This window comes from Hypomesus nipponensis, chromosome 14 (genome assembly GCF_054491055.1).
Source record: "Hypomesus nipponensis isolate SF chromosome 14, ASM5449105v1, whole genome shotgun sequence".
In the NCBI taxonomy this organism is placed as follows: Eukaryota; Metazoa; Chordata; class Actinopteri; order Osmeriformes; family Osmeridae; genus Hypomesus; species Hypomesus nipponensis.
The window spans coordinates 9,727,831-9,748,067 of record NC_140374.1 but is presented as its reverse complement, the minus strand read 5'-3'; the positions used below and the strand labels follow the sequence as shown (position 1 = coordinate 9,748,067).

The following is a 20,237-nucleotide window of genomic DNA, read 5'->3' as shown; positions in this document are numbered from 1 at the left end:
TTTCATTTTTGTTCTTCTAAACCTTAGATGAAAAAGAGAAATACAACACAAGGGACAACTTGCCATGGACAGTAGCTAGAAAAATACATATTGTACAGGATGTGAATATTGCCATCTGGGAAAGGCATTACCTTAGGCTAAAACAAGGAATTGCACTACAACGAGCAGTTATGTACATTATGGTACACCACAGCCAGAGCGGGATTAGCAAAGGAGCGTTGTTAACGACTGTGCAACACCGGTGCTATGAGGAGAAGACAGGCCTCAGGAGCAGGAGGCGGAAAGTGCATCTGGGTTTAAGGCGAGTTGGCTGGGCTGAGACTGAGGGTGGGGCTGGAGGCATCAGAGCGGCTGTAGTCGCTAAGTGATCCAGGATGCGTGGCGCTGCTACCAGCCCCTCCATGAGACCTTTTCAGCATGCCAGGCTGGAAATTTGAATGACGGCGAGCATGTTTCATCAGATGGTCACTGCGCATGAAGCGCTTGTCGCAAAGTGGGCAGCCAAATTTTTTTTCCCCCGTATGCGTGCGGTAGTGGCGTGCCAGTTCATCCGAACGGGCAAACTTCTTGCTGCAGTCTGGCCAGGTGCAGGGGAAAGGACGCTCACCTACAATACAGGAGGAAAGGAGAATTAGCTGTCAGTATTTACTCGTCACTAATAAAGTAATATATCAATATGGTTTAAACATGAACAGATTAGAGGGTCGACCATTTACTTATAACTGTGAAAGACTGATTGACCAAAAAGGAGCTGAAAGAAACCACACTTCTCTGCTACATGCCAAACAAGAACAGTTAGATATGTTTTTCTTTCAATGGATCATGAAAACGGTAGACAAAATGCGACACAGTCTAGCTTTAATGACTGCTTACAGCAGAAATAAGTTTTCCATGGAGGGTGTTAAGGTGACAAGAGACAAGTCATGAACACTGCCAGTCATTACTAACAGTAATTATCAGAGACTAGACCAAGCCAGCTGAACAAGACTGCAGTTTTTTGACCTTCTCTATCTCTTGCAAACAGATAGCCAAGTTATCAAGTCCACCAGCTGGGCGTAAAAAAGTTGGTCTTATCTCCTACGTTGGTCTTAGCTACGTCCGACTTTGTGATTTGAATTTACTCCAAGTGCACCAAGCTGGACAGACCACGGTCGTAGCTACGCCTGGTTAAGATGCGCGTCCTTGTGAAAATGCAAAAGCATCTTTCGTTGCCAAGCAACACATTTAAGAGCCTATCCAAAGCGCACTCTAAAGCTAGCTAGCCTATCTCCCTTCAAAACAAGGCAGGCATCCTTTCAGTTGTTTTATTATTTACTTTGCAATGTGCACCCAGTGCATAATTTTTCGGAGATATTTTCGTTTTTGGGTAGGCCTTAGAACAAATTGGGTTGGCCTGTGCCTACCCAGGCCTACCCGCGGCTACGCCCCTGGCTTATACCCTCAGGATGTTATCTAATGAGACAAGAGACACGTCCTTCTCTCCAAGTATGCTGCCCATGCATAATAAATTCGATATTGGTAAATGGAGTATATGGCTGATACATTTTTGGGCTGTGCCATTTAGGGAAACTGTTTCAACCACCGAAACCATGTATTTTCTGAAAGCTTACATGTGACCTGTGGAAAAGACTACAGGTTTGAACACACATTTGACCATTTCTGAACTGTCCAGTCATGCTTTTGGGAGATGCTAATTTGTAATGTAGCCCACATAATTATTAGGCTACTAAACCAGTCGTTCTCAAAGTGTGGTCCGTGGACCACTGACCTTCTGACATGACATTGCAGCTTCTGCATGGGTCGTACCAGAGCCTCTCTGGTTGTACCATGTGAGGGAGTTATCCTCTCCCAAATAGAGTTGGTAGGGTCCTTAGCTCGTCTTTTCTAAAAAGTTTTCTCAGATAGGCTACCGAATGCTGGGCCGGGCGGCCCAACCGTAACGATGCGCGTCAGGGAGGATGGATAGGAGCAGGGCCGGAGTGATGGCATCACTAGACAAGGTTTACCGATTGAAAAACCGCTGTTTATTTTACATAAATCTCCCAAAACTATTTTGCGCTCAAATAATGGCCAAACATTTTGTGTGGAAATCCCTATCTGCCTCACATCAAACCCATATGTCCTAGGTTTGGGCTAGAACAGTGGTTCTCAAACTTTTCACACCCCGTACCACCTCAGAAAATATTGAACTTTCCAAGTACCACCATTATGACCAACTTTAATATGCAGTAGCGTATACCCTATTGGGCTCCAGACAAACTTTTTTTACTAGAGCACAGTAGCCCCTGACTGAATGTTTTCTGAGCGCAAGCAGAAAATTTGGGGTACACCTTATATAGACCTGCAAAATAATTATTAATGTACAGAGGGTACAATTTCTGAGGAAATTAATGTGTGCTTGCGTCGGTTGCAGATGGGTCAGTTTTTTACAGACATTTTTACAACTGACAGCGACGCACCACACAAACTTGAGTTTAAATACCTTATTTAGTGTGACATTACGTACTGTACATGCAAGTCTAAGCTAAATGACTTAAATGTATGATGCAGCGCTTTTTGAACAGTCCTCCTATACCACGACACGATACTTGCTGATTATAACAGCACAACAACGCAAATACAGGCAGGGATGCAGTAGCTAACAATGCTAATGCTAAATAAGTATTTAGGCAGATTAAGACATGTTCATAGGAACCTAGCGAAAAACAGCCTAAACTTTCCAAGACTTTTAGCTAGGTTTATAGGTACCCTAGAGAAAAATAGCCTCAACTTTCCAAGACTTTTAGTTACGGTACTAATGCTGAGGGCTCACTGATATCGCTGTACTAGGACGTCTTATCTCTGCGTCGTTGCTAACGGGTGCTGACGTTGTGCACGCTCAATAAATTACAAATTTGTAGGTCTATGGAGCTGAATCAGGGCCAATGTTTTGTTTATTCGAAGAAAAAAATCTTTCGTCGAAAAACTAAAGCTTGACATTGAAAATGTATGTTTCGAAAACTTGAAAAATAAAACACTGTATTCAAAGAAAAAAATAAGTGTACCAATTTTTTTTTCAGGTTGAATAAAATTTAGATTAAATTCTACAATTATTTTGAATAAGTTATTAATTTTCATTTTTCACTTTCATATTTTCAGATAGTTTCACGTTTTCAGATTCAAAAATTTGTTTTCAGTTTCAGGTTGTTTTTTTCAGTTTCAGGTTTTTTATTTTTCAGTTTCAGACTTTTGGCCCCGATTTTGCGTAGGGGGCATGGCTTCAACTCAGAGGCGGGAATTATTTACATTTACATTTATTCATTTAGCAGACGCTTTTATCCAAAGCGACTTCCAAGAGAGAGCTTTACAAAGTGCATAGGTCACTGATAATAACAACAAGATAGCCCCATAGCATTGCGGGTAGCGAAAAACAAGAAGTACATACTGTGAACAACCAAAAATTAAGTGCTAAAGGGAAGAAACCATAAGAGCATGTAGTTAAGCAAGTTACAATTAAACAACATGAATCTCTAAGTGCAAGTGTACCTGTAGGAAAGCAATAAAAATAGGATTAACTAAAATAGAATACAACAGTTTAAATCAGCTACCACTAACCAATAAGAGCAACAGTCTAAGCAAGTCATTCAGATCCTTAAGGAAACTAGCATTGGGTTGAGCAAACCATTCCTAAGTACCGTTGTGCTCCCGAAACAAGTGTGTCTTGAGCCTTCTCTTGATGGTGGAGAGACAGTCTGTGACTCTGATGGAGGTGGGGAGTTGATTCCACCACTGGGGGGCCAGGCAGGAGAAGAGCTTGTGTTGGGACTGGGCGGTCTTGAGCGGTGGGACCACCAAGCGGTTGTCTGAAGAAGACCGTAGGTGGCAGTGGGGGTGTAAGGCTGCAGGAGAGACTTGATGTAGTCGGGTGCAGTCCCGTTCACTGCATGAGTGACAGCCTAACAAAGAGGCAGAAGAATCAACAGTCGGCATGGCGTCCGCTCCACCAACCCTGTCTCATACTTCTGCATATCTATGACACGGGTTTACACATCTATTTTGCGTGCCTTAAACGCCAAATCTCTGTTTTGTGTGCTGTTTATACTCAAATTCCTCCCATTCATTTCTATCAACAGAAAATGCTCTATCACACGCAGAACTTCATTAGGTGCGTTAGACTTCATGCAGCGCCAGCGTCGTCTGCAGCCGCCTGCAGCCCGGCTGACTTTACGCAGCCAATGGCATTCTCAGATTAAAGGTGGCACCGCTGGCGCTGCATGAAGTCGAACACACCTTTTAACTCTATCCATTATATGTCATCATTCAGACTCTGATTTTACGGAGATTCACGATAACGAAGCTTCAAATGTATTTGAGGGGAAATTTTCACCTCAACCACCTTTAAATAACAGCCAATAATTATTATTTGCCACCAACACCAAACAGCATTCTTATAAATATAAATAAGAACAAAATATAGGCACACACACACAGGAAATAATATAATAAGATGTAGTCTATACAGGCCAGGTTCTTGCCAGCTATGGAAGAGAGCGGACGCCATGCCGACTGCCGAGTCTTCTGCCTCTTTGTTAGGCTGTCACTCATAATTCCCGCCTCTGAGTTGAAGCCACGTCCCCTACGCAAAATCGGGGCCAAAACTGAAACTGAAAAAAAAAACCTTAAACCTTAAAATGAAAACATGAAATGTGAAACTATGTGAAAATATGAAAGTGAAAAATGAATTAATTACTTCTTAACAATAATTCCAGAATTCAATCGAAATTTTTACATGGTTTTATTTTTCAAGTTTTCGACCAAAACTCTTTTTTTTTTTGAATTAACAAAACATTTGGCCCTGATTTAGCTCCATATAGGTCGCACCTGCTTAAGTGCTTGTAAACAATGCTTGCACTGTCTTAAAACTGGTCGCAAAATGCAACCATTTGGTCACAGTCTGAAGCCCTGCCCTATTGAGCTACACAGTTCGCGCAGTAATTATCGTGGATGTTTGCATGAGCCACTACCCGAGAACCGTCAGGTAGTTGCACGGGCCAACATTTATTTTTGTTTCGAAACTAAAATATTATAAGGAAAGCAAAACTTAACTTAAAATTACATTTCATCTATATCATGGTTAAGGTATTTAAATATTTCTAAGATACCTCCGCGTACCACTAGAAGGGGGCACACGTACCATCAGTGGTACACAATACCATAGTTTGAGAACCACTGGGCTAGAATATTTACAACGTCTGCCTCCGTGCTTGATTAACAATCGGATCGTTAAGCAGTCTCAAAACTTGTATTTTTTTCTTAGCGTAAATTATAATGAGCTGAATTGCCTACATTAGGCTATCCGTAAAAAAATCGTGTGTCGCTAACAATTGTATGGCGCCAGGTCTGGAGGCCTGTTGTTCCGGGGATATAGCATACTATTTAGTTAGATAGTCCGCAAGTTTTTATTTATTGGCTAAACCTATTGTGAATTTGATATGCTGATAACATGATTTACATCTCAGAAATCTTCATATGAATGATCTACATTAGCTTATTTCAATTATCAATATGAATGAATGCTCAATGCATCTCCATGTCTCCTAATATAGGTGGTTGAGAGTGAGTCAGAGGCAGGGGCAGCATGCAGGGGCAGTGGAGACAGCTCTGTTGCTGAGGTGAGTGCTGAAAGGTGACAGGTAGTTGAAGATGTCCCATTGCTTATTGGGAAGTTTAGTTTTCAAAATATTTTAATGTCCAGCCCCTCAGTATGTATAACAACTATGGTAAATAGTTGTGGTAAATGCACCAGAATGCAGGAAATGTATACATAAAGTCCAATAACTTAATCTGTAAAATGAACGCTTCAATTCACATTGTGGGAGAAATTAGCCATGTCACTAGCTCAAAACCATCCGTCTTCCTTATCTTTGCTCACCATCATCAAACTAAGCTACCGTACGATCAAAATGATGGCTTGTACAATGTGCCTTTTTTCAGATGTAATTAAATGGAAGACATTTTGTCTGAGGAATCTGTCACACACATCAACACCACACAAACACAAATTATGTGTTGGGAAAGTGACACAAAGGGCCTCAACTGAATCTTTTTGGGGGTTTTGTCCAGAACACTGATTTTGAAGTTAGGAACCAGACACAGTTTAATTAGCTACACTCCAGATGCTAATAGTTTTCAGAATAGTTCCCCTGCCCATGTTCCAACATGTAACTATTTGTGACTCTACGCTTAGGAAATTATACCCTTCCTCCTCCATGGGAAGTTAAAGTAGGCTTTGACACAAATGTATCAAAAGCCAGATGGTCCTATATATCTTGGTGTGGTTTCCTAAGATTTTCATATGGATCGAGTCTAAATCCAGTATACTGCATTCAATGGCCAATACAGCTAATACAGTAGTCCCTTTAGTTCTGTCTAAGTAATTTTCTGCCTGACAATAGTTAACCCAGCATTCTAATTTTACCAACGTTGTGACTCTACAGCAGTGCTGTTTACTGATGCTGCAGGAAGTATGGCTTTTATAATGTTCCTTTTGGGATAGGATCATATCTGCCTAACAGAGAATGTCGGAAAAATACAATAAACGGAAAGGAGAGCTAGAAGCTTATACAGTAAATGGGATGACGGAGTACTGTTGCACATGTGGGCAAAGTCTGCCAAACTGCTGCCTTTTCTTTGTGGTTTACCTGTGGGTAACTTCAAAGATTCTTAGTACCTGATGCCAGTACTATATAAACAAAACAGCAACTCTGCGATCAGTAGGGGGGGTTCCCTTTCCTCCTGGTTACCAAAGCAGACAGACTCCAGACATGGCAAGTCTAGACAGCTCCAGTCTGCATCTTGGGCTCAGGCATCTCACCTCATCCCCAGACAGACTCATCTGAGCCCAACAGCACCCAGCCCACCTCTCCTCCCTTCCTTCCAGGACGGGGTGCATACACGCTACGTGCACACATGGGCATTGACACACGTACGCATATCTCACACATGCCTGCAAACTCATTTTAAAAAAACTCTCACCCTATATAGCAGTTTCACATGAAACGCACACCCTCCCATGCCCTGTTCCCTTCTCACAGTAGAACAAATACACAAAGAAAAAGACATTCTCATGCCGTTTTTCACACACACAGATACAATGCACATATAAAAACAAAAAAGGGCATGCTTTTTTAACCTTTTTTTAAACATCCTGGATTGAACCTCCTCCGAGCATATACAAAAAGACTGATATAGGCCGAATCCCAATATTCTGTCTTACCCCTACCCCTTACCCCTGGCCCTTAGTTTTGCGCGTTCCCGTGGGAGTAAGTGGTGTCCCAATACTCTTTTTGATTGAGAGGTAGGGCTAACACGAACAGGTATACACCCCCTAAAACCAAGTAAGCTCGGGAGCTTACTTGAAACCTAGGGGTATGTAAATACTGCACTACCTGCAACAATGGTGGACAGATCATCCAGGGAGTCCCATAAATGTAATATTGTTTTTTCAAGTGGTGCCTCATCTCCTAGGGTTATGTAGCCCTTACCCCTCAGTTTCGAGACATAAGGGCTAGGGGTAAGACAGAGTATTGGGATTCGGCCTAAATCTAAGATTAGCTTGTAGTTCCTAAAGCTACAGAGGGAAGATCAGTTTTACCGGCACTTGTGGTGCCCATCTACTATGTAGGCCTTTTCTTAGCAGTGTCTGATTTGGTGTCTTATTAAGAAGAGAAACAGCTTGGGGTGGCTGGACAGGACACTACAAAGTGAGTTATGGGCTGAAATGTAGAGCTGTGCTCTGCAAGCTGCAGTGTAAAAGATCCAACAACATCAATATTTCACTGTGCACTAGAGCTGAGAAACTCAGTCTCTGCAACTCCACAACAGTAATGCAGACACAGGGCCAGTCCTAGGCATAGGTGACATAGGCAGCCGCCTAGGGCGGCATCAAGAGGGGGGCAGCAAATTCCGTAGTTCATCCATTAATTAACCATCCCGCACCACCAGCAGAGGGAGCCAAGTCACATGTCCGTGTTGCAGTTGGGGGGCGCTCCCGGGGAGGGGGGGGGGGGGGGCACTCCCGGGGAGGGGGGCGCTGTTCATACTTCTTGCATAGGGCGCCGAATGTGCTCGGACCGGAACTGTGCAGACATAGTAGAAGCTTCAGGAAACCAACAGCAGTCCACTGAGGACTGACTACAGTTAGAATTGCACTGATCTGAAGTAGGAGAATAATTTTGCCCCACCCCTACCACATAACAGCGTGTGTTGTTTTCTTAAGAAATTTAATGAAAGCCCTAACATTCAATTGCAGAGCATGAGGACACAACACATTCATAACACCAGGCAAGGGGTCTCTGGTTAGTGCCATCCATCCAATCAGAGGAAGCAACAGGGAGGCTTGGAAAAAGAACACTTTGTTCTCAAGGGTAGACAAAGGTAGACGCTGCCCCTCAACAGTGGGATAGTATCACACACTCTAGCATTCAGCATCATTCAGTCCACATCTCCATGAAAGAGTGAATCTTGTCAGCCACTCCCTGAATCGCTTTGATTTCAGTTCCAGAGCCATCCCGCCACAGCAACGTGGCATCTGTAACGCCGGACACTCTGATTGGATGGTCGGTATATCTAGCTGCAGGGTGGCGCGTGGCCTGTCTTTCTGAGAGCGGGCGAGAGCAGGGATGGAGTGGGGTGGGGGAATAATTAGGACACTTTCCTCTAACAAACACAGTGACCCAGTTAGCCGGAGAGTGAGTTACATCATGCCTGCTTCCCTAAGCACTAGCACTCGTTTCTCCCCTTTGGGAAGATGAGATTATGTCACAGGTACTCATGTTATACAACTGTTCTCTTTGGAGCCACTGGGTCGGTAAATATAATGCTTATCCTTGGTTCTCTTTCCCTCTTTCTCCCTCTCTCGATCCTTCTTGTGAATGTTTGTCCTATGAATTTGAGTTTGCCCAGAGATGAAAAGGGGTTGGGAATCTGAAAGAATCTGGTGAATTTTGGAGATGATATTAGTGTTTGACGTGAGCAGCAGTAGATCCAAGAATCTACAACAATGACCTGTTCCATGAACAGATACCAGCATCTCAAGACAGATAACATTCCTGTTGTTTTCTTAGCCATAGGCCACGAGCAAATGAAGAGGTCTGTCCTTAAACCACTGATCAGTTAACAACAATTAAAGACAATGATTACTCTATTATTTCTACTGTTTAAAATGTTCTGAATATAATAAACAATGTTTGATCTACACCTTGCAATATTAATCAAAGGGACACATAACCTTTGGTCCAGGAGAGAAATATGTCTATCTATTAATTATGTTTCTTGTATCATTGATACGTTGATATTATTGGGGTGTGCTTGCCTTCGGCGAGCACAAACCATTGTTATCTCACATATATATTTATTGTGAGAATGCTGTTAAGCATTCAACCTTACAGGTTGTCCTCATAACATTCTTTAACATTCCATATTACTGCGCATCGAATATTTCAAATAAAAAAAACACTGCAAAGGTGTCCATCTGGCTGTTGCTTGGCAACGATTTATGTAGGAACTATAGCCTACTTTGTAGTGGCGGAAGAATAACGGTTTATTATTAAACTATTTTGTTTCTAATTGTTTTTATTTACGAAACCATATCAAATATTTGTAGTAACAGTTTTAGAAAAGCAATAAGCCCCGCGAGTCCGTGTTTTTTGCGCTGATTTTATAACAGGTAAGGGTTTTTTCGCAATAGTCATATTAACCACGATATCACAGACTCTTAATTACACCACATATCTTTTGGGGTTATTGGCTTGGTGTTCATCCAAAACAGCTGGTTACCTGTTAGGGTTACCTTGCCATGTTTATCAGAAGTAGGATCATGTCTGTGCCCACGTTTCTATATCATGCAGCGTTGATTTAAGTATTACTTTGCAATATGTGGTGTCATAAGAGTCTGTGATATCGTGGTTAATATGGCTATTGCCTAGACACAACTCCAAATACGTGATGAGTAGCCTACATTCGGGTAGTGTCTACGTTAACTAGTTGATTCAGAAGAATCAAAACAACATGTTGCCTGAAGGCCAACGTACTTAATAAATTAGTGACAAGTACTTTCATGTGCCTCAGTGACTCGCAGTGTAATGCAACGGATAATAGCAACGCATCTGCTTTTGCTCATGGGATCAAATCCCACTCAAATCTTTAATTTTCTTAGCTTCCATTTATTATGGTGTGAATGGCTGTAATGTAGTGCTCACTACATTTGTTCAGAATATACAATTATGAAATGAATTGATTTCAAAAGATACAGTGAAGAAACACTCAGCCATAGGCTACACATATCGCATAGGAAACAAATGTTTCCATGTTGTGTTACGTGTATTTTGATCGTATTGTCTGGGTTAGCAGCGATGTTCTTAGTATGAATTTTTTATATGTGGTGTCAAAATGAGCTTTGAAGTCGTGGTAAATATGGCTATAGCCTCCAAACAACCCCAAATACGTGATTAGTAGCCTACATTCGGGTAGTGTCTATGGGAACCAGTTGATTTAGAAGAAGCCAAATCAAAATGTTACCTGAAGGCCAACGTAGTTAACAAATACGTAACCAGTTGGCTAACCTTACAGAGCTGGTATAGCTCGCGGTGTAAATCAACGCACTTTCGTGTTCACGTCTTTTTGCTCTAGTGCGATCGAATCCCACTTCATGCGAGTCTGCAAATGTTTTATTTTTTTCTCCATTTATTTTGTCGCGAATGGTAGTCTAATGTAGTGCGCACGTAGCCCATAGGCCTACTTTTATTTTTGCCACAGCAAATATGAGATCCAACTTGAAAATCGCCAGTAATATGTTTGTGAATTTGTGACAAATCCGGTGATAGAGGCAGACTGATAGGTGCACGCACAGCTGGGGAACTAGTTAAATTGGGAACCAGTTGGGACGTAACACCGTCACAAACAGCCAAACCGGGGCTGGGGTAAGTGTTTGCTGCAGCTGGCGTTAATCCTACGAACAAACGCTTCGTAACTGGAAGGTTTTTACTTTTAATTGACAATACTGAACACAGATGTAAAGTAACTTGTCTTTACTCTAAATATCTTCTCCGTTTTCAATTTGAAGTAACAGATCTACTTATGTAGGAAATCTTCCATTGCATCCTCTTTCCAGCTTCACGCCTTCGGTTATTATTCAAGCCTACTGTGTTAATACTTTGACACACTTGCAAGAAATGATCCGCTGGTTAGATGTAGCATGATCTTGTTATTTACGTATAAAAACTCACCAAGAACATCGGCAACTCTGCACTATGAATTATTATTTTGATGTCATCTTAAATTAAGTGTCTGAACAGGACTGGGTGTGCAGGCACGCATGATTCGTTTCTCCTCCGTCTTGAACCTGATACCTAGATTCTAGGTTAGAAATGTTGCCAGTCTGTTGCCAATGACCAACGGTTGCTATGTTTTCCCAGCAAGTTCAAGTCATTCCAGTGTTGTCCTTTTACCTTCAAATTCGTTCAACCCAGACTTCAGCAACTGGTTTTCTGCTAAATTTTCACATGTTCCTGCTGCTTATCTTTCTGAAATGTTTCCCTTTTTGTTTTGCATTTTTCTTCTTCTTTTCTTCTGTTTTCTGCCTTCATCTTGGTCCAGAGGCCTGTTCCATAAAGCCAGTTTATTGAATAAGCCAGACTTATGTCAGTTAGTCGGACTCATTTCTTGTTCATTCGGTTCCATAAAGCTAGCTCAACGTAGTTCAAACTCATTTACTATGGCAACTTAAGCCTAGTTTATACTTATGTCGCCGACACTTTTGAAATGGTCGCCGACAAAAAAAAGAAAAGTGTCGCTCAGGCTGCTGCATTTATACTTCGGGAAACAGTCGACTGTGCTCAAGGTTGGCGTAACGTAAACGGAATCGTTTTACTGTTACATTCGTAGCTATGGTTACATTGTTTATGCTTTACCCTAAGTGATCGATCGGAGAAAATGACTGTAGCTAATTTTGAGAGGCATTATAAAGGTGTGGATATGTTCTAACTTGCTCCGCCAATCTCTTCTCTATTCCTTCCATCATAAACAGCGTTCACTGAAAATTCAAAACAATGAAGTCAACGACGCGTGCCGTCTATCTAGCCAATCACACTTGCGCGACACAATGTGACGACATCAGCGCCAGTAGAAATTTCTCCTGGTAGGCGACCTTTTCAAAAGTGTCTGCGCCCTAAGTATAAATTGGGCTTTAGGCTACGAAACTAGTCTGGTCAGGGTCAGACTAACTGTCAGGCTTAGCGTAACTTGGTGCTTAACCAGACGTCCCTGTAACACTGACCCAACGGGAAGACGATGATTTACCATGTATATTCTCATTTTGTTATTCTCATCAGTTCAACATTGATAGAAAATCAACGTAAATAGCCTTCATAGGCTTCAACATTTAGCCTAATGCATTAAACAATGATGAACAATGCTTTGATAGGCTACGCACCATAGCCGTTAAATGTATGGATGTTAGTTTGTGATTTCAAATGTTTAGGCATCAGGCATAGGCCTACATCTCAATCTAAATTATCCGAGTATAATTATCATAGCAATATAATTGTTAACAGTAGCCTACAACCTAAATCCGCCCCCCATTTCCCCGATACAAAACCCATGTTAAAAAGTTAGCACTAGGCTACTGCATAATGTTTTAATCAATAGTAGGATATTTATTTTAAACAATGTCAAAAAATAAACAAAAGTCAATTTAGATTAGTTTAGAGGGTATTTTTTAATCAACGAAGGTCTACGTTCACGACGTTAATCATGGCATGTCATTTTACTTTGATTGAAGCGGTGGATGAGTCATTGTACATGATTTAAAGGGGACGTTCTTTCTGGAAGAAGTCATGTGGCCGTGTGCATTGCTTTTGCCGTGGTGGATTGTATGATCCATGTTTTACCTCTCGGGCTGTTAAAAAATAGGGTGCACGCGCAATTAGCTTGACTACGTAAATCTGACTTTAATTAGTAGGACTGCGTGAGCTGAAATTGGCCTTTATGGAACCGCTTAAGCCCGGCTTGACTAATTAAACTTATTCAAGTCTGGTTTACGACTTTAAGTCTAGCTTTTTTGAGCGGCCTTTATGGAATAGGCCCCAGGTCCTTTCAAAAATACCTTTCACAGCAGTATTTTCCAACTGCCAGTATTTTTTTATGTTTTCTCTTTTCTGTACTTTTCTGCCTTCATCTTGCTGCAGGTCCTTTCTAACATACATTTCAGGCCTTTTAAAACTCCTGCAAATCATTTCCTGCTAAATACACACATTATTATGCATTGTTTCTCTTCTGTCTGATTGTTTTCACTTTTTGTTATGCAATTTTCTTTTCTGTAGTTTTATGCCTTCGTCCAGCTCCAGCCCCTATTTAAAATACTTTTTAAAATAGGGGCTGGAGGGCTTTGAAGCTTCAGCTCATAACTTTTTTTTTTTTTTCACAATTTTCAGCTTTTTTATCATGGTCAGCTATCCCCATTCAGGTTTTCCGTAACATCAGTTACGGTTCTTTGCCTTTGTTTTGCGGCACTCCAAAACGTTCAAATGGAGTTACGGTTTCAATTGAACTAATACATAACCTAGCAACAATAAACACATCTAGCATTAGCTTAGCCTACTCGCTGGCATTCAACACCAAACATCCCAAACATGAGTCGTTTGTAAGTATCTTACCCTGGCAGTTAAATCAAAAACACTCTTGTCTTGTGAGTCTTGTGACAGGTATCCACGTGTATGTTACATTGGCTTATAAAATACAGAGTTTATATCGTGATAAGCGACTAAGTGAGCGAAGAAATGGAAGTTACTGTATTTCGCCTTGGCATGACCACTTACGATAGACTATGGTATACTACTGTAACTTCAAAATATGGGTCAAAAGTGCAGTTTAAGATCAACAATTTCAAAAATGTCTAGTTTAGATAATGTGTAATCACTAAAACATCAAACTGCTAGATTTCCAGTGTCCTACCTAAAATGCATTTGGCAGGACAACTACTTTGAAAGTGCAAAAACTTTGAAGTCGTTTTTCTCAGTTCTACACTTCGGCGAGTTACGGTCTTTTGGCTTTGTAGGGCAGTATTTCATTCTACTCTTCACTCTAAGTATTTTGAGTTGTAAATGAGCAGAAAAAATATGCTTTTAAATATATGTAATCTTTATAAATAAGTAGGTTATGCATTTTTATATAAAATATATAGAAATATCAGTTGTAAAATGTAATTCAAATACGGACCCCTGCAACCAACGCAAGCAAGCACACCTTACAATTTCCACAGAAACTGTACCCTCTCTAGTTATTATTAGGGTTCATCCGGTAGGAGGGAACCTTTTGTTATTGTTGGTATTCTTATTATTAGGGATCCTCCGGTAGGAGGGAACCTATTGTTATTGTTGGTATTCTTATTAGGGTTCTTCCGTCAGTAGGACCCTATTGTAATTAGGGTTCCTCTGGTAGGAAGGAACCTATTGTTAGGGTTCCTCCACCCCATTGCTCCAATTCTTCTGAAACTTAGTGTGCATGCCTCAAAAAAGCCTCAAGGACCCATAAGGTCCGCCATGATGGATTTTCCTGTACAGTGATAATTTTGGAAAACCTTCAAAATTCCTCTTCTCTTGAACCAAAGGTCTAAATGACTTGAAATTTGGTATACATATGTATCATTAACGTATTTAGAAATATTACTTAAGGCAATTGAATCAATGACAAAATGGTTGAAAGGGGTGTATTTATGTTAATATACGCATTGCCTCAATATGTTTGTGTCACTAAATCAAATGTATTTTTGAAGGATGATTCAAACCTAATAGGCTTTAAGGTGACATGCCTCTGAAGTACCATGCAAAGTTTTACCTTGATATGTCAAAATATGACTGAATTACAGCTCTTTGAACTTGTACCAAATCTGACAATGCTCGCCATTGGAGAAACAGCTTTTTTTATTATCCAGTTATGGAACTTTGTGTATTCCATGCCTGGGAATGGCTCAATTGGCTGAGATGCAAAGGGTTGTAGGTTCAAAACCAGTCAGAGGCATAGTTTTTAATTTTTTATTCTGACAAAACGGTTTCTAGTCTTCCGATAAATCCTCTGGTTGTAAAACATAGCAATGCGTGTTTATTTGAGCCCATCACAACACTCCAATCATCTGTTTAGCGAGACAAGCCAGGTTCACCACAGTAGCTAGCTACTTATAGTCTACGCATGGTAGAGATAACGGTAATGGTTATCTCTAATGAAGTAAACTGATTGTTCAGGTGGATCCGTTGTCCGTTGCACAAATTCATTTCAGTAACCTAAGCCAGGACACATCCCCACTGATGCTAGGCATGATTTGAAATTCCCTTCCATGCACGTTAGGGCACTCCAAACAACCTTTTTTTTAAACTATAACTAAGTTATTCTTTACAGCAGCAACCCAGTCATCCCGTTGTCCCATTTTCATAGGAAATGTACAAGCAACTTTGGCTGAATCTAACAACGCTTACCACAGGAAAAACAGCTTACTTTTTACTACAGTTACAGAACATGACACTATTCAACACTGAGAATAGCTCAATGGGCTTGGATGGTGACCTGTAAAGTATAAGGTAGTAGGTTGGAATCCAGCCATTATCTTTTGGCCTGTCATCATTTTGATTATCTGTTTAGTTAAACAGGATGACATCATTCTGAAATACCATGCACAATTTCATGCAATTTCACCTTGAAATGTCAACCGTTTCTTAACTTTTGTCCCAAAGCTGACCAAAGCTAATACTCTGTCCTTTCTATTCATAAAATCTCAACAGGTGGTGTGTGGGAGTCAGGTGGCTGAGCGGTTAGGGAATCGGGCTAGTAATCTGAAGGTTGCCAGATTGATTCCCGGCTGTGCCAAATGATGTTGTGTCCTTGGTCAAGGCACTTCACCCTACTTGCCTCGGGGGGAATGGCCCTGTAGTTACTGTAATTCGCTCTGGATAAGAGCGTCTGCTAAATGACTAAATTTAAATGTAAATGTTTAGCAGAGAGGATAGAGAGACTGACTTGTAAACTTATGCTCATGAGTTCAAATCCCCATTCAGCCTGTTGTTGGCCAAACATTAAGTAGTTTTTCTCTTTTGTTGTCCAACTCTCAATCTTCTACAGTGTACATGTTTATTATTATTTTGCGGAGGAACCCACATCGCTGCTTGCAGCTATATTTGTTGGTATTATTGGTTAGTTAACACTTAAGTGTTTCTACCTTTTCTTATTAGGGGTCAAGCAGCGAAGCTGCGAGGCACCTATCGTAATTGGTAGTATTATTGGGGTGTGCTTGTTATCTCACATATATATTTATTGTGAGAATGCTGTTAATTGCTTTTCAACTTCTCAGCTCTTCCGCCGTTTTTTGGCCTTTAACGAGTCCTGCATACTTTCACCGATTCCTACAATTTTGGTATCAAAACGTTCAGCTCCTTCAGAAGATGATGGCTATGACTTCTGGTATTTCTCACTTTTATACTTTTTAAAGAATCAAGGTTTTTGTGCAAATTAAAAATTTAGCCCCTTGATTTTTATGATTGAGCAGCCAACAGAGTGGCACACTCTTTTTCTGATATTCAACTAAATTGTCAAACAAATTCCTCTGATGTTCATATAGTTTAACTAACAGAAACAAGTTATACCTTAAAATGTAGGAAAACTTGTCCTCTTTCAGCCGATGTAACTACTAAAGAGCTCACATTGACAGATTTTCAGCTTTGATTATTGAAGCGAGAGCAGCCTTTCAAATTCTCTCACAAACTTCAATGGAGAGGTGGGTAAAATTCGTCAGAGAATTTCGAAAGTAGACGTGTTTTTGAACTGCCGGTAGAGTCGTATTTCTGACCGCACAGACATATAAAGGACATGTCTGGTTTGAGGAGAGTCTTGGGTCTCGGAAAATATTCTCATTTTTTGGATTGGACATATAGTTTTGCGTCTAGGTTAACTTGTTTGAAGTGTGGATGCTAAGTAAATGTGTCATTCTCTGCCCAGCTCGTTAGCGAGTACAGCTGCTCCATTGCCGTGGCAACCAAACAGACACGCACCATGAAAGCAGAATTGAGTAACGTTTTGGAAACTGCCAAAAGAGTTGTATTTCTGACCGCACAGACACATAAAGGATATCAATGGTTTCGGCTGAGTCTTGGGTCTCGGAAAATATCCTTATTTTTTGGATTGGACTCGTAGTTTTGCGTCTAGGTTAACTTGTTTGAGGTATGGATGCTAGGCACATTTCTGTTATTCGCACGCATGTTCACCCATTATAAGTTTCTCCTCCGTCTTGAACCTGAAACCTAGATTCTATTAAAAAATGTTGCCAGTCTGTTGCCAATGACCAACGGTTGCTACGTTTTCCAGCAAGTTCAAGTCATTCCAGTGTTGTCCTCTTACCTTCAAATTCGTTCAACCCAGATTTAAGCAACTGGTTTTCTGCTAGGTTTTCACATTTTCCTGCAGCTCATCTTTCTGAAATGTCCCCCTTTTTAACATACATTTCAGGCCTTTTGAAACTCCAGAAAATATTTTTTAGCTAAATGTTCACATTTTTATGCATTGTTTCTCTTCATTCAGTTTTTTTTCACTTTGTTTTGCATTTTTCTTCTCTTTCCTGTAGTTTTATGCCTTCGTCCAGCCCCTATTTAAAATACCTTTTCGATCGCTTTGAAGCTTCAGCTTATAACTTTCTAAAGAATTTCACAATTTTCTGCTTTTTTAGCATGATCAGCCATCCCCATTCAGGTTTTCAGCATTCTCACTGCTGTTTCGCAGGAACAGACTTTTCTAGTTGTGAGAATGCTGTTAAGCATTCTCACTATTGTTTTTCTGTTTCTCTTTATTGTCATTATTGGTGGCCAAGCCGCGAAGCGGCGAAGCCACATAGTGATTCTACCTTTTCTTATTATTATTGGTGGCCAAGCCGCGAAGCGGCGAAGCCATATAAGTGATTCTACCTTTTCTTATTATTATTGGTGGCCAAGCCGCAAAGCGGCGAAGCCACATAAGTGATTCTACCTTTTCTTATTATTAGGGGCGAAGCTGCGAGGCACCTATTGTTATTGTTAGTATTATTATTATTATTATTCTTTGGACTGGGTGTCTAGGGCAGCCCCCATAAGCGCATGGTCGAAAGTTTTGATATTTGGCACACTCATTGGGGACAGTCCCTTGGTCCAATTCAAAAAGTTTCATGTCCCATACTTGGGCACTCTAGCGCCACCAATGGGTCAAAGTTGGAATTATGTTTACACACGCAACTTTTGAACCGTATGACCCATTTTCAAAAATGAGATACCGTTGAATTCCGTGGATCAAGCCGAGATCAATGCACACCATGGCGTCAATTTCCGGTTATATAGATTTTCCACCATTTTGAATTTTAAGGGTTTGTTTTTTCGCTTCAACTACTTCTATTTTTTTCAAATCTTCCCCAGAATTGGCACACATCAACAAAGCAACCAAACAGGAAGTTGGGTAATATCTCAGATAATCTTTGACAAATCAACACCAAACTTAATATGATGACTCGGAACCCTCTTCTGAGGCTGTCCAATTAATTTGGTGTCATGTGATCACTGGGCGTGGCCGCAGGAAGCAAAAATGTGTTTTGGCCAATAACTGTTGATTTGTTTGCTTTTATTAAGTGATTCCTTTGTCTCATGAGTGAGAGAGTATCTACAGACCAAGCCTCACAAAGGGCTTCACATGATTTTTTGATTTTCAGAACCGTTTGCCCGGTACAGGCAGTCAAAATGTGCCATTAAGCCAGCAAACAGGAAGTTGGGTCGTATCTCAGCAAATCTTTGATGGATTCACACCAAACTTGCTCCATGCACTCGGAACCCTGTTCTGAGGATTTCTAATGTGTTTTATGGGTCATTTGACTGCTTGGCCACCTCATTGCTGCTTGCAGTTATATTTATTTTTATTATTCTTGTAATTTATCTCATAAACATATTGGTAAAAAGTTTTGAAATTTAGCATATTGATACAACATGCCACAAATACAGCCCAAACACAGACTGGCCCACATCAGACCATAGGGGCCGTCACAGGCCACGCCCAAAAGTCCACTTTTCAGAGTGGTTGCATTTCCACCCCATTGCTCCAATTCTTCTGAAACTTGGTATGCATGCCTCATTTTTTATGAAGAACAAAAAAGCCTCAAGGACCCATAAGGTCCACTATGATGGATTTTCCTGTACAGCGATAATTTGGGAAAACCTTCAAAATAGATCTCCTCCTACAAAAAAGGTCAAATTTACTTGAAATCTTGTACAGATATGTATCATTGACATATTTAAGACAGTTGAATCAAATACAAAATGTCTGAAAAGGGTGTATTTATGTAAATGTCCAGATTGCCTTGATAAGTTTGTGTCACTAAATCGAATGTAATTTTGAATGATGGTTTTTCAAACCCAATAGGCTTTAAGATGACACCATCCTGAAGTACCCTGCAAAGTTTCACCTTGATATGTAAAAATATGAATTACAGCTGTTTGAGCTTGGACCAAATCTGACAATGCTTTCCATTGGAGAAGCATCTTATTTTATTATCCAGTTGAAGACTGAACATGGCAAGGGTCTAGATCTGGCAATGGCTCAATTGGCTGAGATGTTGTGCTGATAAACAGAGGGTTGTAGGTGAGAATAGCTCAATGGGCTGGGATGGTAACCTGTAAGGTATAAGGTAGTAGGTTGGAATCCAGCCTTTATCTTTTGGCCTGTCATCATTTTGATGATCTGTTTAGTTAAACAGGATGACATCAATTTGAAATACCATGCACAATTTCATGCAATTTCACCTTGAAATGTCAACCATTTCTTAACCTTTGTCCCAAAGCTGACCAAAGCTAATACTCTGCCTGTTCTTTTCATACAATCTCAATAGTTGGTGTGTAGCAGAGAGGATTGAGACTGACTTGTAACCTTATGCTCATGAGTTCAAATCCCCATTCAGCCTGTTGTTGGCCAAACATGAAATAGTTTTGCTCTTTTTTTGTCCAACTCTCGATCTTCTACAGTGTACATGTTTATAGTATTTTGCGGAGGAACCCGCATCGTTGCTTGCAGCTATATTTATTATTATTCTTCCGCCATGGGGTCCTATGGCAGGCCTTAGAAGCCCTTGGTCAAAAGTTGTGAAATTTGGCACAGTCATTGGGGACAGTCCCCCGGTCCAATTCATCAAGCGCACATTTGCAGCAACT

At 40.7% G+C, this 20,237-nt stretch overlaps 1 protein-coding gene across 1 annotated transcript in view; it reads right to left on the bottom strand.

Annotated features, from left to right (window-relative positions):
• Positions 1 to 296: 296 nt before the first annotated feature.
• The window catches only part of klf13 (Kruppel like factor 13), a 56,965-nt gene continuing 37,024 nt past the window's right edge, over positions 297 to 20,237 (bottom strand). The window contains exon 2 of the mRNA XM_084672490.1: positions 297 to 607. Coding sequence (XP_084528616.1) covers positions 297 to 607 — 311 coding nt within the window. The remainder of the gene's footprint in view (positions 608 to 20,237) is intronic.